Raw genomic sequence first — 19,987 nt, 5'->3', positions numbered from 1 at the left:
CTGATTTTCTGGGTTTTCATTAAGGTTAATACTTCTCAGATGAAATCAGCTCTATTATCATTCTGTTAGTTTGCTTCTGGCCTAGTAGAATTTCCATCAGATTTTGACCATTGCAGAATCCATAACTGTCACAAAGCTCCCATAATAAAATTGGATTCAGGGTAAAAAAAGCCCATAAATCCTAGTGTCACAAGGAAACAATTAAAAGCCAGTAAGAGATTGCATCTGCTGGGACTACCTGTAATTGATGAAGAAGGTTGCAACCAGGCTGATGAATACCTCTTCACAATAGTCAGCTCTTGTGTTACCTGAAATTATGGATGAAGCTATATACGAGCTGTAATTGAAAATAAGAATCCAGAATCTACAAGTGATAATTAGAACAGTGACAAAGTAAAAAACTTACACAAATTACAAGGGCAAAAACCAGATTGTCTCCCTTTTGTCGAGATAAAAGCACCTGGGAGGGCCAGAACAGAACTAATCCGCAACAGTTCTTTATACACAAGTTTTTCAGACATAGGAATTTGCAATCCTGTTTCAGTCTCCCAAGTATTCACAGGCATAGATAAATTTATAATTGTAATAGATTTATTTTGATATGTGAAAATCCACTATACTCTTTTTAAATTAGGTTACATCCATCTCAGTTACATCCATCTTTCTACCACAATACTGTACAAGTTCAAATGCTTTTATTATAATAAAGAAAAATTAAGACAACATCATAAAAATTAACAGTTCTATAAAACCAAGTGACTTGAGAATACCAGGAGCTACATATATCAGACCTAGCTGATCCATTTTAAACCTTACCCACATCTGGCTAAAGCAAGAAGTTACATAAGCCATCGAAAATTTAACATCAGATTAGTATGGTCACAAGGGCAGCAATAAAATGGCCATCTGGAGGAAGAGCAGGGCTCACTTCAAATGTTCGATGAATACAGCACTATTCCATTTTGCTGAAAGCTTCTCGAACAGCTTTTTTCATGTATTAATTTCCTGGTATATAGTGTATGAGAGATGAAGTATTTACAGTCTCACAGTACTTTGAGTTGATCAGCAAATATCTCATCTCTCCTCCAACTTCAGTGATTGAGCCCCGTTCTGCAGGGCAGCCATAGAGCAGAGCACTTCAGGGGAATGTTCCTGAAAGATTTCGTAGCAGCAGACACACTGCGAGTTCTGTAGCATATCCATGTTGTTAATCTATGAAAACACCTTCCCTAAAGCAGATTACAACAAGATTAGTGACTACAGGGCAGGGGAAGAATAACCCTTTTCCCACTGGATTAATGAGAAAACCCCTGAAAAACTCCTTCACAGGACATAAGAGCTGAGCATTGTTTGAGTAAGAAAGAAAGAAACCCAAAGTGTTTGGCAGGTGAAATTCCAGAAAATGAAGAATTGGAGGGCATCACTCAGTTAATGCAGTCCATAACGTGAATCTGCAGAGTGTCCAAATCAGGTAGAATTTCTTCACATTTAGGACATGAATAAACTGAAATATTCTGCTGCTCTTGCCAGTCTTGACTATTGGTTCCTGCAAGCAGACAAGATGAATGATTACCTGTTGTATTACCTGATTTTGCTCTCTGCAGCCACCCAGCTGCCAGAACAGCCAGAGGGAAGCTGCCTGCAGCCAAGCAAAGCTGGTTTAACCTGAACCTGACCCCGAGAGCTGGAGAAGGTGCTTGCAGTACCTCTTTGGACAAGGTGAGGCGAGTGCTCCCGATCCGGCATCCTGGCTCCGTGGCGACTCTGCATCTCTGCCAGAGAGGTTCTGTGGAGAATAAACAAGTCAAGGGCTCTGAAAACAGACTCCTGTCAGCTGGTCATGCATTTAGTTCACAACTGATGCTCAGAAAGAGGACCTAGAAATGCCACTGCTTTGTGAGATCAGAGGCCTGCTGAAATCAGGGTCATGCAACTGACAGCAGCAGCGGGATTTGGGCAGCCACACACCTAGGGACCTAGGGCACACTTCTCTGGAAAGCTCCAAGGACTCTCAGCTGTTCAGGGAAAACTGCAAATTTGCTTAAAGCTATATAACAAGTTATACCAGAAAAAGGGCTTAGTGTACAGTTAATGTGAAATGTAGCTTGATTCAACTACCACAGTACTCAGAACTGTGTACTCACCACTGCCTCCTGTAGAAGCAGCAGATATCCCTGGCACACAAGCAGCAAGATTAGCTGCAGATTCACTGCTAAAATTGATGCCCAGAACCCAAAGAAACTCACATGGATCAACAGGGAGAATTTACCAAGCATGAATCATCCCAAATGAAAACTTACTAAGGCGCCCAACTAAGAACTAACACACTTTACAGAGATTCTACCAGAAAATTAAAATGAGAAGTCAGCCAATTCACTTTTTTCCTCCTTTTAAATTCAAATTATGCAAGAAATGTATGAAAAGTTATTTGCCTTTCTACTGAGATGCTCGCAAGACAGTGTTGGTCAACTCCAATAGAGAGAGTAACAGGACAGTGCAAAGGCAGTTCAGCCAAAGTCTGTTCTCACCGGCTAAGATCCTCAAGGTTTTGCTGTTCTTTTAGCAGGTATGCCAGCTGGACAGCCAACTGCTCCTTCTCCTCATGGATCTTCTCTCTCGCTGCCCTCTCAGCATGGAAATCAGAACAATAAACCTCCATCTGATCAGAGAAATGAAATCAGGCTGAAAATGTGTAACTTTGACTAAAGTATATTCGTATATTACATGTCAAAATTACAAATCTGTATCATAACCTGCATCTACTCAAAACACCCACACACTGCAAAGCCAAGACCTGCACTTCTCACAAGGTGAAGGAGACGTAATTGTTTCTGGACTCTGTAAAAGGTACTCCGAGTGTCTTACCTGGGACACAGCTATTGCCCCTGCTGTACAGAAACAGAAACAAGGCACAGACAAGCAGTGAGGAGGTGACTTGACTTATTACACTGACAAATCTGTGGCTCAGATAGTGGAAGCAGGCCAAGATGCCAGTTCTGTGCCTTAAATGTGAGGCAAACCCTTTTTAGTCACTTAACACATGCTGGTTTGAGTAAAATCATCCCTAAAACATATGCAGTGATTCTTAAGCCAGTGGTTCTAAATACACATCTACTCCCAACTTCTGTTTGTTGTGCCAGACTCCAGCATACACAGCTCCTCCTACAGAGCCCAAGAATATAGTGGGTAAAGGCTCTGCAGGGATCTGCAAGGCAAGCCAAGTAAGGGGAATCATGCTTTGAAGTTGAGAAAACGTATTCAGTATTCCAGAGTGAGCCATTAAATACTTCCTGGTTTCTGAATATTGGATCGGGGAAGTAGCCAGTTTGTGAAGAAGAGCTGATACCTGAGCACGGAGCACAGACATAGTTTCAAGGTCCTCCTCTTGCTTAGCAATTAGCTGCTTCATTTCATCTATCTGGAGCTGCTTTGCAGCAAGGGCTTGTTCTGCCAACTCCACCTTTGCTGTCAGTTGTTCCACCACATCTTTATCCACTTTGTTCAGCTGCAAAGAACAACTGTGATTATGAGACGAACTCCAAATACGACCCTCCTCAAAGTGAATGTTTGCTTCTTACGCCTCCTGTCCTTCGAAAAGGTTCCAGTTTTGGTCACCAAAGGAGCTTGGACTAAGACAGCAGTGGTGACTGATATTTTTACCTTAAAGATTAGTTTTGAGCTTTCAAACTACATTGTATCAAGTTAAAAGACAACTCCCTAGTGGACATTGTAAAAGATGTTTTCCTAGTTTCTGAAATTACACAGAACAATCTGGCACTTCCATGGTGGCTCAGTTATTAACAAGACTTCATTGTGGCAGGCATTCTATTTAAGAATACAAAAATGTTTATATATTTACCACAATTTTTTAAATGATGCTGCAGGAACACTGATGTGTCTATCACTTCTGTCTAAGGACTGGACTCTATGCTGAACTGCAGATTAGACCTTACACCATGGAAGGACTAATGTGTGAATAAAGTTCTCTGTAACTGACAGCACAGGATCTATGTTTATCAGAGCAGTGCTGCTGTGTTGCATGTTATTATGTAGAAGGGATGACAATGGTTTCCTGCCCAAATTTGATCCTAGAGATGTTGTCCCATCCCTTCCCGCTCACCCCTAATTAATTATGATTTCTTCTTGTGATGAATTTACCTCTTTGAGTTTCATTTCATCAATTTTTTTCATTGCCTCAGTGAGTTCTGGAAGGAGTTTGCTATATGAATCCTGGAGGTTATTGTATCTTGCCCTGTTTATGACAAGAAAAGAGATGAAGGTTTGAAACAATTCTTTGAAATCTAAATAATGTTAGAACTTTAAAAAAAGCCACTAGTGGCTTCTTGCAAATCAATTTGCATTTCTGGTGAGAAAAAGTTATGCTCCATTTCTCAACATCTCTCTTCCAATGAGTTGTGTGCTGCTCTATCCATGGATTGAGTGACAATGAATGTCCTTAGTGATCATCTGCATTTCATATTGAAGAATCCATTACTCAGTATTTTTATTTGAAGCTCACAAATTCTGTTAAAAATGTAACACCCCTCTAAGGAAGACATCCAAGTCTTGACTCAGACTTCAGGTAAAGGAGAATTCATCAGAAAAACAAGACACAGACTCCAAAGATAACAAGCAGCTTCTGCAGCAGCTAGAAGATGTGTCCTTCAGGAAGTTCAACTTCTCTGAACAGCTTGGACCAACATTTTCACTCCTTACATGGACTACACATGAAAGGGAGCAGGGAGCCAAAGCAAACAGCCTCTCTTTACCTCAGCTTCACCACACACTTGACTCTCCTAGTGCAAACATATTGTAGGGATTGCAGACCTCTTCATTAATGTCACTTTCCCAGCACTGTCACCACCTGACTTGTCCCTGCCCTCCAGGATGTGTCCGCATTTACCCCTGCTAGTCCGTGGCACAGCTGTTGTCACTTCTCTGCTTCCTCCACTTGTATGTTACACCCAGCTCTATTCCACCTTTGACTTTATGATTAAAGGAAGATACAAGTCAGAGTTGACAGCTCAAGTATTCCTAAGTGAGAGGTTCAGTAGATGAAATAATACAGACTTCTACTTCATAATCTACAAACATAACATAGTTTCAAAGGGTGCAGGACACAAAAGTAGTACTTCAGATTCAATTCCCCTTTTGACCAGATTCCCTTGGATTTCACGTCCTCACTGACAATACCTCCCTGGAATACAAAACCAAGTCACACTCACTTTTCTTCATGTGTCTTGGCTTGTTCCAGCTTGACCTCTGCCTGCATACTCTCCACCTGAAGTTCCAGCTTCTTGATGGTATATATTAGCTGCTGCTTCTCCTCCAATTCTGATGCAGCAGCCAAGCTTTTCCTTTCCAGTACCTGGCACCTGACAGAACAGGAAAAAAGGGTTGATCTCTCCTGTTCACCCTCTCCTGATGGATTCTTCCCACTAGGCATATAGTAAAAAGAATATTTGTGTGGTCCACTTTAAAGGCTTATTTTGATGAAGAACACAGAAAGACAAAAATCAGTTTATACACAACCATCAGAAAGCACAGCTACCAAAACCAACACTTACTTTCTTACTATTATGAATCTCAAAGAACTGGAATTCGACAGGAGACTAAGCAAAAAAAGTGAGGGTCTTTTATAACCTACATAACTTCCTTCAAAACCCCAGACAGCTCAAGTGAAAAGGTCATAACCAGTTCCCTTGGCTTTTTTCCCTAAAGCCAGAATAAGGATTGATTCTAGGAAGGAGAAAACAGAAAAGATTTGCCTTTACATCATGAAAGGTTAAAACCCGAATCTTGTAATTCAAGGCACTGAGGTTCTATTTGTAGAACTAGGTTGGCAGCTCAGATTTTCTGACAATTGCTGTATTTCAGCATCTCTCCAAAGAAGGAGCATTCTTTTACAGCACTTCTACGAAACAGTTATTTAAGTTGATACTTGTAGAGCTGGTAAGTTTCCCCAGGTGGGAGTTGCCATGCAAGGATGTACTGGGTGTCATGACAGAACTTTTGCTCTTCGGAGCCTTACTTTTCTTGAAGTTTCTTCTGAATCAATTCTGCTTCTGTTAACTTCTCATGGGCTTCCTGGAGCTCTTTAAACAGAGCACAAACTTGCAGGTTCAGGGTTTCTACTTCACTGCCAACCTTTTAGAGAAAAATAATGAAAATTACATATGGACAATTCAAGATAGTAAAGCTGCAGGCTAAGAAAGATAAGCAGGAAGTGTTACTCTTTATCCAGAGAAAACAGCCTAAGCCAGCCTGCACAGTTCCACTCTACACTCAGTAATAAGGTCTCATCTACAAGGCTTTACAATTATTCCACACTGCCCCCCCACACTGTCCCACTAAAGACCTGCATTTTACCACAGGGGCAGGTAACATGAGTTCTGCTGACAACAGCCTCAGGAGAAACCCAACAGTGTAGATGGAAACGGCTGCCAGCACAAGCACAAGTGCTGACCTCAGTATCAGCACTTCAGTGAGGAGCTTTGGGCTCAGGGTATAACTGATAAGGTGTACCTTATCTCAAGCAAAGTTGAGATAAGAGCACTGGGAAGCATTAATTAACTGAGTCATCATCTGCTTTCCCTAGGAAGGGCATCCCTTGGCCCAGCTGCAGACTGGTCTTGTTTAACCAATCCAGCCCTGCCTTGAAACACTTGCCCTGACCTTCAGAAGGGCACAGTTCTCCAACAGGTCCCATAGCATATTTCCAAGTCCCATGCAGCACTTCAGAAACCCATACACCTCACATACAGGCACTCTTCGTTGCCTGTATTATGCAGTTGCACTGAACCAACGAAGATCTCCAAGGCTATGGGATTGTATGCTCATCTCACACAGAAGCTTACAGCTGCAAGCACAGAAGTTTAAGCATCTGACTGGAGCTGAATCCCAACCCCAGCATTCTTTCAAACCCTTAACTGAAAACATCAGGACTAAGTTTTTGCCTGGAACTGTGTCTCAATCCAAGACAGTTATGCCCTGCCAGTGTAATCCCACTAAAAAAATGAACAAACCTAAAGCAGGTGCCATATGAGCTCCACATTTAAAGTCTGTTTTACAGTGTACTGCCAGTGGATTCTGATCCAAAAGCTGACCTAGGCAGCAGTGAGGAAATTCACCTAGTCTAGATGATTTCTGGAGGTAGAAATTACTGTATTTCTCTCTGTTTACTGGGCATGGCCAGGGCAATGAGGTATAACTGCAGTTATGCCAAGTCTCCCTAATACTTGGCCACCAACCCCACCCCTTTGTAGTGGCTGGTGTAATTTGGAACCATCTCTAAGATACATAGTGGAGAGTTCAACGTTCACTTCCATTTCCTGTGCAGGACAATTGCCCCTTGCTCCATGAGTGCAAGAGAAAATCTAGACCCTGAGGTTGCTGACCCCAACAGGTCAGCTGTATGTTGTTATATCTTGGCTGCGGACAGGTACTTACAGCTTCTGAACTCTCTTCTTCCTGTTCAGTTTGTGTCCCACTCTCCAGGCAGCTCCTGGTTTCCTTCTCCAGCTTTGACAGTCTGGAAAACAGAAGGAGCCAATAATGATGGATTTGGCTTATGTTTCAGGTGAGATCATGACTATGCAAGGATTTCATGCAAGTGATGTACTCTCTCTGTAACATGAGAGCCACAAAAAAGCACAAGGCAGAATGGAAAGCACAGACATGCAGGAAGACCTGCACAATCATGGGGGTTCTTGAAGAACACAGGACACTGTGTACATTTAATTAAAATGAATGTGTAAGTCTGCAGGTGTGGTGAAGGTCATGACATTCAGTCCAAAGGGACTGATTTTTGGTACAGTCCAAAACTGCCAGCTCTTTGGAAATAGGTCAGTCTGTTCACTGAATCCAGTGACTAATATTGCCTCTGGTTTTCGGTGGTATTTTCAGGGGCTGAAGTTTCTAAAAATTGTTTGGTTATGGCTCATTACCTCTTCTAGGAAGACCACATAGAAGCAATTACTGTGACACCAACCTTTCATAGTAGATAATGTCCAGGAAGTCTTATTTTGTCTCTGTGGAGTGGGGATCTGGAACTGCTTGAGGAATTTACCACTCCTGAACAGTCATGCTGATTTATATCCACAGAACTGAGCTGAGACAGACCCTCATGCAGGTCTCACTGTGAAAAATCTCTCTTAGACAAGTTTGGAATGAAACTTATTTTATACATTTCTAAGGAGCTTTTGCAAGCTCACATACTGCTAAATGTAGCCTACCAATATCACGAAGAGGACTGTAATCCTGTTTTAGATACAGTGATTTGGTTAAGGCCCCACACAGAGATGATTCATACAAAACCAAACTGTGGAGGAGTGAATGGAGAGAACACCCTCAACTAGTCATCATATCTTTCTGAATAACCTGGGGATAGTTCAAATCCAAGGGGAAATGGGCAATTTGCCTTGATCTGTGGTGCTTCAGAAAATCAAAATAAATTCTCTTTTGCCCATGGAAGAGAACCTGTGGTTTATCCCTATAAGGACAACCACAAAATGTTACTACAGCTTAGTGCTCAGGAATTTCCCCATCCAAATCACACTGATATTTCAGCTCGTTGCTGATCATTCAGAGACTTGGTAACTGGAGCAGCCCTGAAAGAAAACAGCTCCAAATGTTACAGTGCACCTACTTCATACCTCTCTTTGTGATCCTGCAGTTCCTTCTCAAGTTTTTCCCTCTTCTGAGTTTCATTTCTAAGGCAGCAGAGCAGCTGGCTCACAGTTAGCTCCTCAGACTCCAAATTCTTAGATTCATCAGCAGATTTGCTCCTGCTTCAAACCAAACCAGATGTAAATAAAAACAGCTATCCCTTTAGCAGAGCACTCCATTAACCCTAATGCTGGGATCCAGTCTGAGAGGCCACCATTTCACACAATGCTGAAAACCAATGCTCTGAGCAAACAGCTCATTCCCAATTCCCAAAAGCCAAGACCAGTAGCCACAGCCTCTCTGTGTGCAAATGAAGGGCTCAGGCAATTCCCTTCCAGCTGGGGGAACAATTTAGCACTTAAGCAAGGAAAGCAAAAGCAGTCATGACAATACAAAACCCAATGCACTTATTCTGACCAATTTTGCAGCCCTTTCTGCAAAATGCTGCTGTCTCTTCCTACAAACATTTTTTTACAATAAAACATGGAACATTTCTTATCTCTGCCTCGCTCCTTTACAGGAAAAGAAAGCATATCCTACTAAAAATGGTAATCAGAAATCACTTTTTCAGAAAAAATCTCTTTAATGTTTCACTCCTCACATTTTATAGCTCTTCTCAAAATCATATTATGCTACTGAAAAGTGAACCAGAACAAATACAAAGCTCCTAAAAATAGGGTAAGTGATAAACTACTGTATTCCATTACCTCCATTTTTATGGCCATCTAAACAGAAAGTCAAAATCCCCAAACTATATGGAAGATAGGCAAGTTATACTATGCATTTCAGAGTCTCAGCTGTAAAACGGCATGTGTTAAAAACTTTGCTTTTGTAGTTCAGAAAACAAAGCAAAGCAGAGTCTTCTGTGTGCTCCTGAAAACTAGAAGCCTCTGGTGAGCAAAATTCGATACCCGAAAGACAGTGTTCAGCCAGGATATTTTAAGTAAATAACTTTTATCAGGGGATTTTTAGTGTAGTTCTACCCTTACAGAAATAAATCCATCTTGAGTGGATCACATTTCTTTGAACCTGTTAACAGCACCCGTCTAAAGTTTCAGCGCTGGACAAAGACACGTGGTGACACTGGAAATATTTTAAGAGGTACGTATGTCCCCTGTTCTTGTAGATATGGTCCAGATTCTCCTCCAAAGGTAAGTAAGTCCCACAGGGAATGTCTTCTCATAATCAGTGTTCTCACAAGCTACAACTAACAACAAGCTTAATACTTGCAGCCCAGTCTGTGGTCAGCAACTCTCTCAGTTTCATCCACAACTGTAATGCTTTTTTTTCTCTCCTCTTTCAACTTCTTAACTGCATCCTGAGGGACAAGTTTCTATGATATTACATTGAAACACTGTTCTCCCTTGCAGTGACATAGGAAGCGACAACTTGTACATGGAGCACAGCTTTCTGGCTTGCTATGTCCTTAGCATTTTCCATATCCTTCCCTTTCAAAAGCAAAGGCACAGAGTAAATAAGAGTTCAGCCAAAACCACCTAGCTGCTAAATTGGGCAGTACCCAAACTGGAAAGTTTAACAGTATCAGTTGTCTATGTCCACGAGGAGTAAAGGTTCAGCCAGGGGCAAGAAAGTCCCTTGTGTCCTAGAGCTGATGTAAAGATCAAATTTTGAGAAGTAACCTGAACAGAATGCTGGTATCTTAAACCCAGTGACCTGAAAAGCAAGGACTATATTATTGCACTGTGTGTCTACCCCATCATAGATACACTTCATACCAACCCCACACAAACAGGGTCAGATCTGAAACACTACAAGACCTCTAACTCTTACCAACATCAATATAATTTGGTAGAGGACAGATACTCTATTAGATGGTCTCCAATGATTAGGAAGGAAGAAGTCCCTGCAATGTCTATCTTTGTCATTTCTGTTTGGACTCCCTTAAAAGCCTGAAGAGTTGGCAAGTCAGAATGTCCATAAATGCCTGGCCAACTGACCAGAATATGCATTCCCTCTTGTCAGCTAGGAAAAATTGGAAGGAAAAATGTCAGAGAGCTTCCACATGCTAGGAAGGTAGAGCTACTGCAATGGAGGGGTGCAAAGCTAAAGAAAAAGAGGATTTTCCAGCACATTCCTCATAGAAAGAAGTCTCCTTACATTGAAAACAAAACCCAAGGCAAAAGTCTGAATCACACACATCACACAAGAACCTACGTACATGTAGACAGCATCATTACTGGGCATTTCACCACTATTCTCTTGATGTTCCTTTGCAGTTCTATTTATTTCCCCTTCCTAGGAGAGAAAAAAACACGATTAGCTTGGTATTTGTACTAAGCAGGACAGAGTTTTATTTATTTGAGTTAAGGAATGAAGAAAAACAGGGAGAATTGCTATCATGGCAGTAGAGATAAATAAAAAACTCCTACAGATCATCTTCATGTTTGGAAATTCTTGATTTAAATACTTCCTGTAGCTCTTCCAGCTTGATCAGAGAAGAGGAACAACAATGAGATTTCCCTTTCTCCATTCATCAGCAACTTCCACAGCCACTCTCCCCTGTGAGGATGACTGGGCACCACACAGCAAGTCAGTGGCACCGCAGGTGACTTTCAATATAAGCCTAGAAATCACTCTCCTGCCTCCTAAAGAACCACTCTTCTTTCCCACTACAAACCCCACCCCTTGATCTTTGTAGCCCAAAGGAGAATCCTTCTAGCAAAAAAAAGAATGCACCCCTGAGTTTTATCTGACAACTCCAAAGAAGTTTTAATTAAATTATTTTAATTTCTTGTTGCACCTCTACTTTCCAGAGAGAGGATATGGGGGATAGAAGGATAGCAGAGGCCTGCATTTTCACATTTCAGTTTGCCTGTGAAGATTTTCCAGATACAAGAGCTGCAAAATAAGTACATATTTATGCCTCTAGGGAACACTCTATAGAGTTTTGCATTTAATTTTGTTTGCCTGCATCTCTACCTATCCGTCAGTAGGAAGTAAGCCCCATTCTCAAAAGAAAATACCCCCTGTCTATGCACAGGTGTTGCCCCTTAACAAAACATAGCACAGATGTTCCCAGAAATTCCAACTAAGAAAAAACTTAACATTTTTAACTAGTGCAATAGAGACTATCTATGAAATTAATTTACTTAGAACTTTAAAGAGGAAGGACTTTACCACTACATTTTGTAATACACAAGTGTTCCACAGCAGGTAGTGTAAGAGACCAAAGAATCACAAAACCTGGCTGCAGGTTACTGTGTTTCTTTTATTCCCTATACTTACGTTCATCCCAATCTCCACAAAGGAATCCTCTGCTGAGATGTTCAGCTTGACCTGCAGCTCTGAAATGATGGCGAGCAGATCTGCCTTCTCAGCCTGGAGCCGCTGCACCTGGGACTTCAGCTGCCTCACTTCCTTCTCAGGAGCCATGCAGCCCTCCTGGGATAAACACACTCTGCATTAGCCAACCAAAAGGGAACACCAGCCAAGCAGCACAGAACCTGAACACAACTGTGTTCTACATCCCTTCTTTTCTGTTCAGGCTTGCCTGGGAAAACCCACTGTACAGACCTCTAAACTATGTTTTGGTTCACTCAACAGCAAGAAGTCTAAACTATAAAACCAAGTTAATCAAACACTGGGGATCATCCTGCTGGAAAACATGGGACTGGTTCTCTCAATGCACAGATAATTAGGATGTAAATTTTTGCCTAAATCCATACCCTTTGCTACCACATAGGGTATCAGCCAACCTCCACAATTCTTGCATTTTTTCACCCATATCCCTATTTTCCCAAATCTAACTAAGATTCAAGGGAGAAAAGACCAGTGGGCAGCGAGTTTTTCCACATGCCCCATTCTTGGCCTTTCCCCACCATGTAACTTCTTTGTACCCCATTTCCATGTATAAATCTCTTCAATTCCCTGACTTTCACACAAAGTCCTAGATCCCTTCTACAAAGTCTCTGTTCCTCACAGATTCTTCCACACTTCTCTCCTTCCAATCATGACCATCTCCTTTGCCTTCTGCCTGTTCCCTTTCTCTAGGATACTCAAAACCCTCTCTTAAGCTTCTACATAACCAGCAGGACTCATTTTTCCCTCTCATTTGAATGCCGCTCCCCATTATGAAACTTTCCCTGTGAGTTTGTTTCTTCCTCATTTTGTAATCTGAGCCTTCCACCTCCTGATAATGCCTTTATTACACCACATACCATCAATGCAAATTCTGGACAATTCCTGGAGTCTGAATTACATTCTAAGCTATGATTATGCTGAATCTCCAAATTATCTCTATGCTGACAGTGTCTCTCATCCCACAATAGCACTCTCCCTCTCTGACCTCTTGCTCCCTCTGATTTTGTGCTTATACTGTAAGAGGATGCATTTAGAGTCAGTTCCAGTGAAAGAGAGATTTTAGATTTCTCAAGCAGGCTGGAAAAGCATTCAAAGTGCAAGTTCTACAACAGGTAGAAGGATTATAAATCCTCTACTTTTCCTTAAAAAAAAAAATTCCAGATTTAGGAAATTCTGAATGATTTATGAAATCCTGAATTTTCCTGACAATCCTGAAACAGAACTTTCAGTCTGTAAAGATTGTGTAAGTAATACTTACACAATCCCACTATTTAAACGTGACTTTCCTCCCCCTTGCATCTTCTGAGTTTATTGGCCAATTTTGATTTGCAGGCTGAAACATTTCTTACTGAGTTCCATAAAACAGTCAGGAGAGGAAAGGATAGTTTACTAGTGACTCTGTTGAGAAAAACGTTAATACACTCATCCTTCATCAGACAACAGAGAATCCACATGAGTCCTGGAGGTACCGGACACCAGAATGCATCAGTTTGGCTCTGCATGGAACTTCTTGTTAAGTAACTTTTCACATGACCATGTGGAACACAAAGCAGGTTTTGTTTTGATCGGCTTTGCCCACAGATGCCTTCAGTACCACCTGCAAAATGTTGCCTGGCTACTGTGCAACCACCTGCAACATTAGAAATTATGTGTAACAGAGCCAAAGGCAGGACACAGAGAGAAAGCTCAGTCAGACTCAAATGGAGTAGCAGAAGCACAGATCTAATCTGACCTCAGACTTCATAAAAGAAGACTGATAAAATAAAAATAGATGGCACATAATTTTTTTTTGCTTGTTTATGTGTCAGCTTCTCCCTGGAAACATGCTCTTGGGAACACAATACAAAGCAATTAAATGATCGTGAGAGACAGATAATCTAACAAGCAAAGGGAAGGATAAAGTCAAGAGATATCCAAGAATAAATGAAAAATCAGCAAGAAATGCTAATTCTTATTTATTAGGTAAAAAAGTTTAATTATTGTTATTAAAAGTTAACGAAAATGTAAATTATCTGATAATTTTCTGTTACTAGATTTTGAAAGGCCTCACTTTATAGAGTAAGTCAGGTCAAGACCATTTGTCAGAGCTAAGGATAAAAATGAGGATGTTAACAAATCTCCAAACCTTTCAGTGTGATGAATCCTAGAATCATAGCACAGACTGAATGCTCCAGACTTTCAATTCATAAGCATGTCAATCTAACCAATTCCTTATTTACCATTTCAGCTCCTTCTTCTCTTTCCTTTAAGCTCTGAAGTTGCTGCTGTAGCTGTTCATTTTCAATGCACTTGGCCTGCAAGCACTGCTTTGCCTCCTTAAACTTTAACTCATAAAATTCTCGTTCTTCTTTCTGCTTCTCTCTCCAGGTGGAAAGTTCCTCATAACGGTCCTTCATAGCTTGGTTGTGCAACTTCATGGCTTCTAAATGGCAGCCAGAGACAAGACATTGAATCACAGTAATACTGTCCATGAAACAGCAGATTTCCACTACACTGAGCTCAGCATTCTTCAGTATCAAACGGGTTGGCAATAATTGGGTATGAAATGTGAGCCTCTGTCTGGCGTACCTCAAATACCAAGCCAAAACTAAACTTATCATAGTCCCTTAGCACTATAATAAATAGCTTTAAATCCACTGCTGAGATCACATGCCCACACTCACTGACTTCTTGACTTTTTCCTAAACCAAGAAGTCAAAAAGGATTGTTCACAAGAGGTATTTGGTAACTTGCTGTGTGTGGTATTTACATGATCAGCCCAAATGAAACTGCTGAACTGAGCTTCTGAAACTACTGAGACTTGGCAGGGAAAACATCCTAGACTGGTAAATTACTGCCTGGAAACAGATACACATGCTATCAAATCAAATGCCTCAACTATTCCCAACAATGCCCTCCTCCAACATTTGGTTAAGATTCAATTGCAAGCACTGAAAAAATACACCAAGCAACTTACAGCCAAGTCAGTTCCCTGTATGTAACAAAGTCAGTGTGAAACAGTATCAGCCTTACTATTGAAAAATGCTTACAAGATTTTTAAGCAGAGTCAATGAAATTATTTTACACATGCTTTTTTTAAAGTAAACAACTCAAAGCTGGTTGCTTAAAAATCCTTTATACTTGTATTTTCCAGTAACTTCCATTATGTCCTGATGTCATACAATAAACTGTCCATGAATCCTTCAGCTTATGAAAAAAAATGAAGTCTGGAGAATGATTCTACAAGTTACAAGTTACAGCAGCTGTAAATATGTCCCAGAACATTATCTTATATTATATAGGCCTTTTTAGCAAAATACCAGAGGTATTTCTACAAACAACTTTCCTGCTAGATACCTATGAGACAGAGAACTTGGACCAGGTCCAAAAATGATTCAGGAAAAATTTAAACACTAGTGTAAAACCACAATACAGCAAATATATGCTGTCATATAAACAGTAAGATACCTCTGTCTTCTACACAGAAAATTCTCAGATCCCCTGGGTTTTGCTCCAACCATTTAAAGAAAAAAATAAGTGATACCTAAATTCCTGGGATCCAGAAACAAATCTATCTCACCTGAAGGACTCAAATCATTAAGGATTTTCAGGGAAAGCTACTGGTTTCTCCCAGATGTACCCTGCCATAGCCACCATTCCTTTTTGAAGAACGGAAGGTACAGTACCCACCCCTCCTGATGCAGCTTTGGCAAAATGTTTGTAATGGAGCCAACAGTTCTACAATACAAACCAAAAAAAGCTTTTAGAGGTTGATGAGCGAAAAGACATCACAGGAAGAGATTTTTCACATCACTTCCTAAAATACACAGTGCTATACTGTTTATATATAAAAAATCACCCTTACACTGAGCTGTTCTCCCCCTAATCTACTACACCAATTCAATCTGATGTGTGCCACCAAATATCCTATTGATGTGTCTTATCAAACTGGCATTATCACTTGCAGAGTTGTTTATACGCGAGTGCTACCCAGCAAGGACAAATGAGCACAAAATTCATACACATAGGACAAAACACATGCTTCAGAAGAGACTTGGGGCTCTTGCATCTCAAGACCAGCTCACATATGCATTCACCTTTTAACTCATTGTTCTCAGTGATTAATTCTTTCATCTGCTGCAACATCTCTTCTGGGGTGTAGGTGTTAAGGGCTGGGGCAGCCATGCTGTCCACTCCATTTTCCATTTTACTCTTGGAATGCTCTCCATTTTCAGCAGGACAGTCCTTCAACTTGCTGGACATCTCTGAAGCAGCTATTTCAAGGTTTGCCAAGAGAAAACTCTCAATTTCTTGCCCAGTTGTAAAGAAAGCATAATCACTCATTAAACACATAAGCCACGTGCCTTGTCACAGCACACAGGCACCTTCAATCCCTCTGACCCCGCTACACCAAAGTATCCGTGAGCCTAGGTTAATCCTCCATGGGCCTAAACCGCATGATCGCCAAGACGTCTTTCGGGCCAACCTACCCTTCCTCAGCCGCCCATCCCTCTGGGAACGAAACGGGACTCCTGCCTCACCCACTCCCTTCCCAGCCCTGACAGCACACGGGCCCCGCCGCCCGCCCGGCCCTGTCAGCGCCCCGGCGCCCTTTCACGCCGAGATCCCGTTTCCGCTGATTTTTAACTTTCATTTTCGCTTCTTGTCCCCTTTTCCCGTTCTCCGGCACACCCCGCTGCGGTGCTGGGGAGGCTACGGCGCCCGCACCCGCTGCTGCCCAGGCACGGCCGCTCCGTCCCTGGGCCACAGCGGCCCCCGGGAGCCACAAAACGGCGTTTCCCCGCCTTGCCCTTCCCTCCCGCAGGCCCACCCCGGATCCGCCGAGTCACCGGGCGAGCCCGGCCATGCCGACCGCCGCCCCCCGCTCTGGGCTGGCCTCAGGGACCCCGTCCCCGCTCACCCCTCACGGCGCGCCCATGGCAGCAGCGGCCCCGCTCAGCTGACGGACGGACTGCCAGCCCTCCCCCGCCGTCCCCGCCTCCGCCACCTCCTCCGCGGGGACTTCCCAGCTTCGCGCCTCCCACCTCCCGGGCACCCAGCGTTCTCTGCCGGCTGCCGCCCTGAGGTTCGCCGGCCCAGCGGCGGCGGGAGCCAAGTGCTCCGTGGAGCAGCAGGGTCGTGTGGGGAGCACTGCCCCTCAGGGGAAAAAATCCTGCGGGTCGATGAGGTTGGAAAAGATCTCTGAGATCTTCGAGTCCAGTTTATGACCGAACACCACCGTGTCAACCAGACCATGCCACTGACTGCCACGTCCAGACTTTCCTTAAAAAACTCCAGGGACGGTGACTCCACCACCCCCCTGGGCAGCCCATTCCAACGTCTAATCACCCCTTCTGTGAAGAAATTCCTTCCAACGTCCAACCTAAGCCTCCCCTGGTGCAGCTGGAGGCCACGTCCTCTCATCCTGCCACTGGTTAGCCAGGAGAAGAGCCCGACCCGCACCTGGCTACACTCTACTGACAGGGAGTTCTAGAGAGTGATAAGGTCACCCGTGAGCCTCCTTTTCTCCAGGATGAACAATCCCAGCTCCCTCAGCTGCTCCTTGTAGGACTCATGCTCCAGCCCCTTCCGCAGCTCCACTGCCCTTCTCTGGACCCCTCCAGTACCTCAATGTCCTTCCTGAACTGAGGGACCCAGAACTGAGCACAGCGCTCGAGGTGTGGCCTCACCACTGCCCAGTACAAGGGGGAGGAATGGCTTCTCCTGGCATGAGGCCTGAAAGACAGGATCCAGAGGTGGGTATGAGGTGAACAAAAGGGAACATTATTGCGCAGGGCATTTTAGTGATTTTTGCCGCAGGATCAAATCAATTAGGAAGTGGTTTGCCATGCTGTGGGGATATAGTCCATTAATGGCTGTAAAACGATGTGGCTGGATGTGGTATCTGGCCCTGGAAGCCTTTAAATGCCAGATTCCAGGGATGAGGTTAGCTGGGGTTGTTCACCCTGCAGAGCCCCAGAGCTTGGTGACTGTGCTTAGCAGGATGCAGGCCTGGGAATACTTCAACTGCCTGTTCTTAAGTAATAAAGCCAACCATGATGTTTTGGTTCCTTCATTTACAATGTGAAAAACTGTATCCAGTGTAGCTAAAATGTCTGTTTCCAATGTGAAAAATACCAATGTTTCATTAAATAACCACATGGCTCAAAAATAAGCTCTTTTGATTTGAAAATGCTGCTTTGTCATCTCCTAGGAGATGTGAACTGTCTGTTGTTTAATGAAATCGTGCCTTTCCACGGGCTGGTCTTCCCAGCTGCCCTTCAAGTGCCACAGCCAGGGATTCCCCAGCCTGAGGGATAGAAGTAAGGTGCCCCTTGGATGGTGGATGGTGGACACTGGCAGGGAGCAGTCCTTCTACAGGTTCAATATTTAAACAGGGTGCAGCTTACAAATCTCCCAAGAAATAAAGCAAGCAAACATTTGGGACCACCTACATGGCAAAGAGTAGGTCTGATAGCAGATTTATGCATGCTGAGCCCACAATCCATGTGCTTTTTGCTTACACTGCTAATGAACAGAGTCTGTCTCCTTGTAGGTACAGTGAGATCTTCTCTGCATGAGGGAGTGTGATCCTGGAATTACTGTCATCTCCCATCACTGCGTCTGTGACTGGATGTTAGACAGGAGTGTATGGGAGTTAGAGGAGCAATAAAGAAACCTTCTATGAGACTGAGGAACAGAACTTCTGGCAGCTCATCATGGCTTTTTATTTGAGCTCTGAGCTAAGTTCTTGCAGACAGTAAGACCTTACTGTGTGTGCAGCAAAGAAAATTGAGTTTTACTTGTCAGAGGAGTTTAAAGAAACATTTGCTATTTTTTTACACTCCTGATAGGTGTTTTCTCTCAGTAATCCCAGGTCTGGTTTTAGTACCCAGAATTAATTTTTGGGAACAGATCTTATTTAAGCCACAAATACCCAAGTTTTGGGGGAGCAGTTTAGCTTTTCAGTGTGTGCTTCACTGTCAGTAAGATTTATGTATCTCACAATTCTTTGAAGGGATCCAAATGCAAGAACAGTCCTTGCTTGCAGTTGTAAAATGGAGGTGGGTTGCCTGGAAGCAGAAGTGATATATCTGATTCTAATTGGAAGGAAACACTTTGCTTTTTAAAAGCCGAAGAAAAATTAGAGTCCCTGTAGATATGGAAAGGAGATAAATAACCAAAGAGACCTTGTGTAAAATAAAAATATGAGACAATTTGATTTATTTACATGAAAGAAAAAATGGCGTTTATTTAAGGAAGATTAAAGTGTTTGCATAGAACTCCTGTTGCATATCAGCCTTGTGGGAATACAAGGGATAAAGCAATTGTTTGGACCCACCTGTTTTATTCAGATTTTTTTCCTCCAGTTTCTCATGTGTTGAATCCTTTTGTCCATTCTGCAGGTTACAGGTGACACACAGAAATGAAAAGTGTGGGCTCTGTGTAGGAAGAAGATCTGTTCTGGCTCTCCTGGCGAGTGGTCTGAATTTCTGGGCTGAATTAGAAGTAGCCCATCTATCTGTGCTGTATGGCACAGGTAATAAATATTTGGAGGTATGAGGTTTGAAATTGTCCAGCTTTCTCCAAACCACTCCATAACATTTGTTTGCAAAAATAGACATTGGTCAGCTCTGAGTCTGAGGGCTCAGATGCAGTCAAGTTACTTAAAAAATTTCCTTGTGGCAGCTGAGCCATGGAAACAGTCTTTGTGTACCCCCTTACTGCGTAGCAAATGTGGGATAATTCAGTTTAACTGAGTCTGAAAGGATGTGCTGAATTACCACATTGGTCTGGGCTAACAGCTTAGATACTGTTTTTGCAGTTTTCTGGGAGCTGAGTCCTGAGAATCAGCCAGGTCTTGAACTTTGGAAAGCTTTGGTACAAAGAACCCCTCTCCATGAATATCTCTACATATATACACTCAGGGCTTATGATTTATCCATCTCTCTGTCTGTCATGGATTATGTGGAATTCGTGCCTCTGACTCTCTTATGCTGGCTTTACTTTTCCTGTCTTT

General features: G+C 42.6%; 1 protein-coding gene across 2 annotated transcripts; it reads right to left on the bottom strand.

Moving 5' to 3' along the window:
- Window positions 1–569: 569 nt before the first annotated feature.
- Window positions 570–17,150, bottom strand: OPTN (optineurin). 2 transcript variants are annotated; one of them, XM_039571212.1, is made up of 14 exons: window positions 16,889–17,150; window positions 16,065–16,241; window positions 14,208–14,410; window positions 11,914–12,069; window positions 10,847–10,923; window positions 8,655–8,786; window positions 7,450–7,531; window positions 6,032–6,147; window positions 5,226–5,375; window positions 4,159–4,252; window positions 3,347–3,505; window positions 2,529–2,659; window positions 1,707–1,786; window positions 570–1,546 (listed from the first exon to the last, which is right to left on the bottom strand). In XM_039571212.1, the coding sequence occupies exons 2-14, from the start codon at window positions 16,228–16,230 to the stop codon at window positions 1,425–1,427; spliced, it is 1,668 nt and encodes a 555-aa protein (XP_039427146.1). In that variant the 5' UTR covers window positions 16,231–16,241; window positions 16,889–17,150; the 3' UTR covers window positions 570–1,424. The 2 variants fall into 2 exon arrangements, with proteins under 2 accessions (XP_039427146.1, XP_039427145.1); XM_039571211.1 differs by having other exon boundaries at window positions 8,655–8,789; window positions 16,889–16,992.
- Window positions 17,151–19,987: the final 2,837 nt, after the last annotated feature.

Source organism: Corvus cornix, chromosome 1A (assembly GCF_000738735.6).
Source record: "Corvus cornix cornix isolate S_Up_H32 chromosome 1A, ASM73873v5, whole genome shotgun sequence".
In the NCBI taxonomy this organism is placed as follows: Eukaryota; Metazoa; Chordata; class Aves; order Passeriformes; family Corvidae; genus Corvus; species Corvus cornix.
This window is presented reverse-complemented; position numbering and strand designations above follow the sequence as displayed.

Coding starts and splice junctions, on each gene's coding strand:
- OPTN (XM_039571211.1), bottom strand. CDS start 16,230: ATGTCCAGCAAGTTGAAGGACTGTCCTGCTGAAAATGGAGAGCATTCC. Junction 14,411..16,064: donor TGAGAACAATGAGTTAAAAG/GTGAATGCATAT, acceptor GCTGCCATTTAG/AAGCCATGAAGTTGCACAAC. Junction 3,506..4,158: donor ATGAAATGAAACTCAAAGAG/GTAAATTCATCA, acceptor TGTTCTTTGCAG/CTGAACAAAGTGGATAAAGA.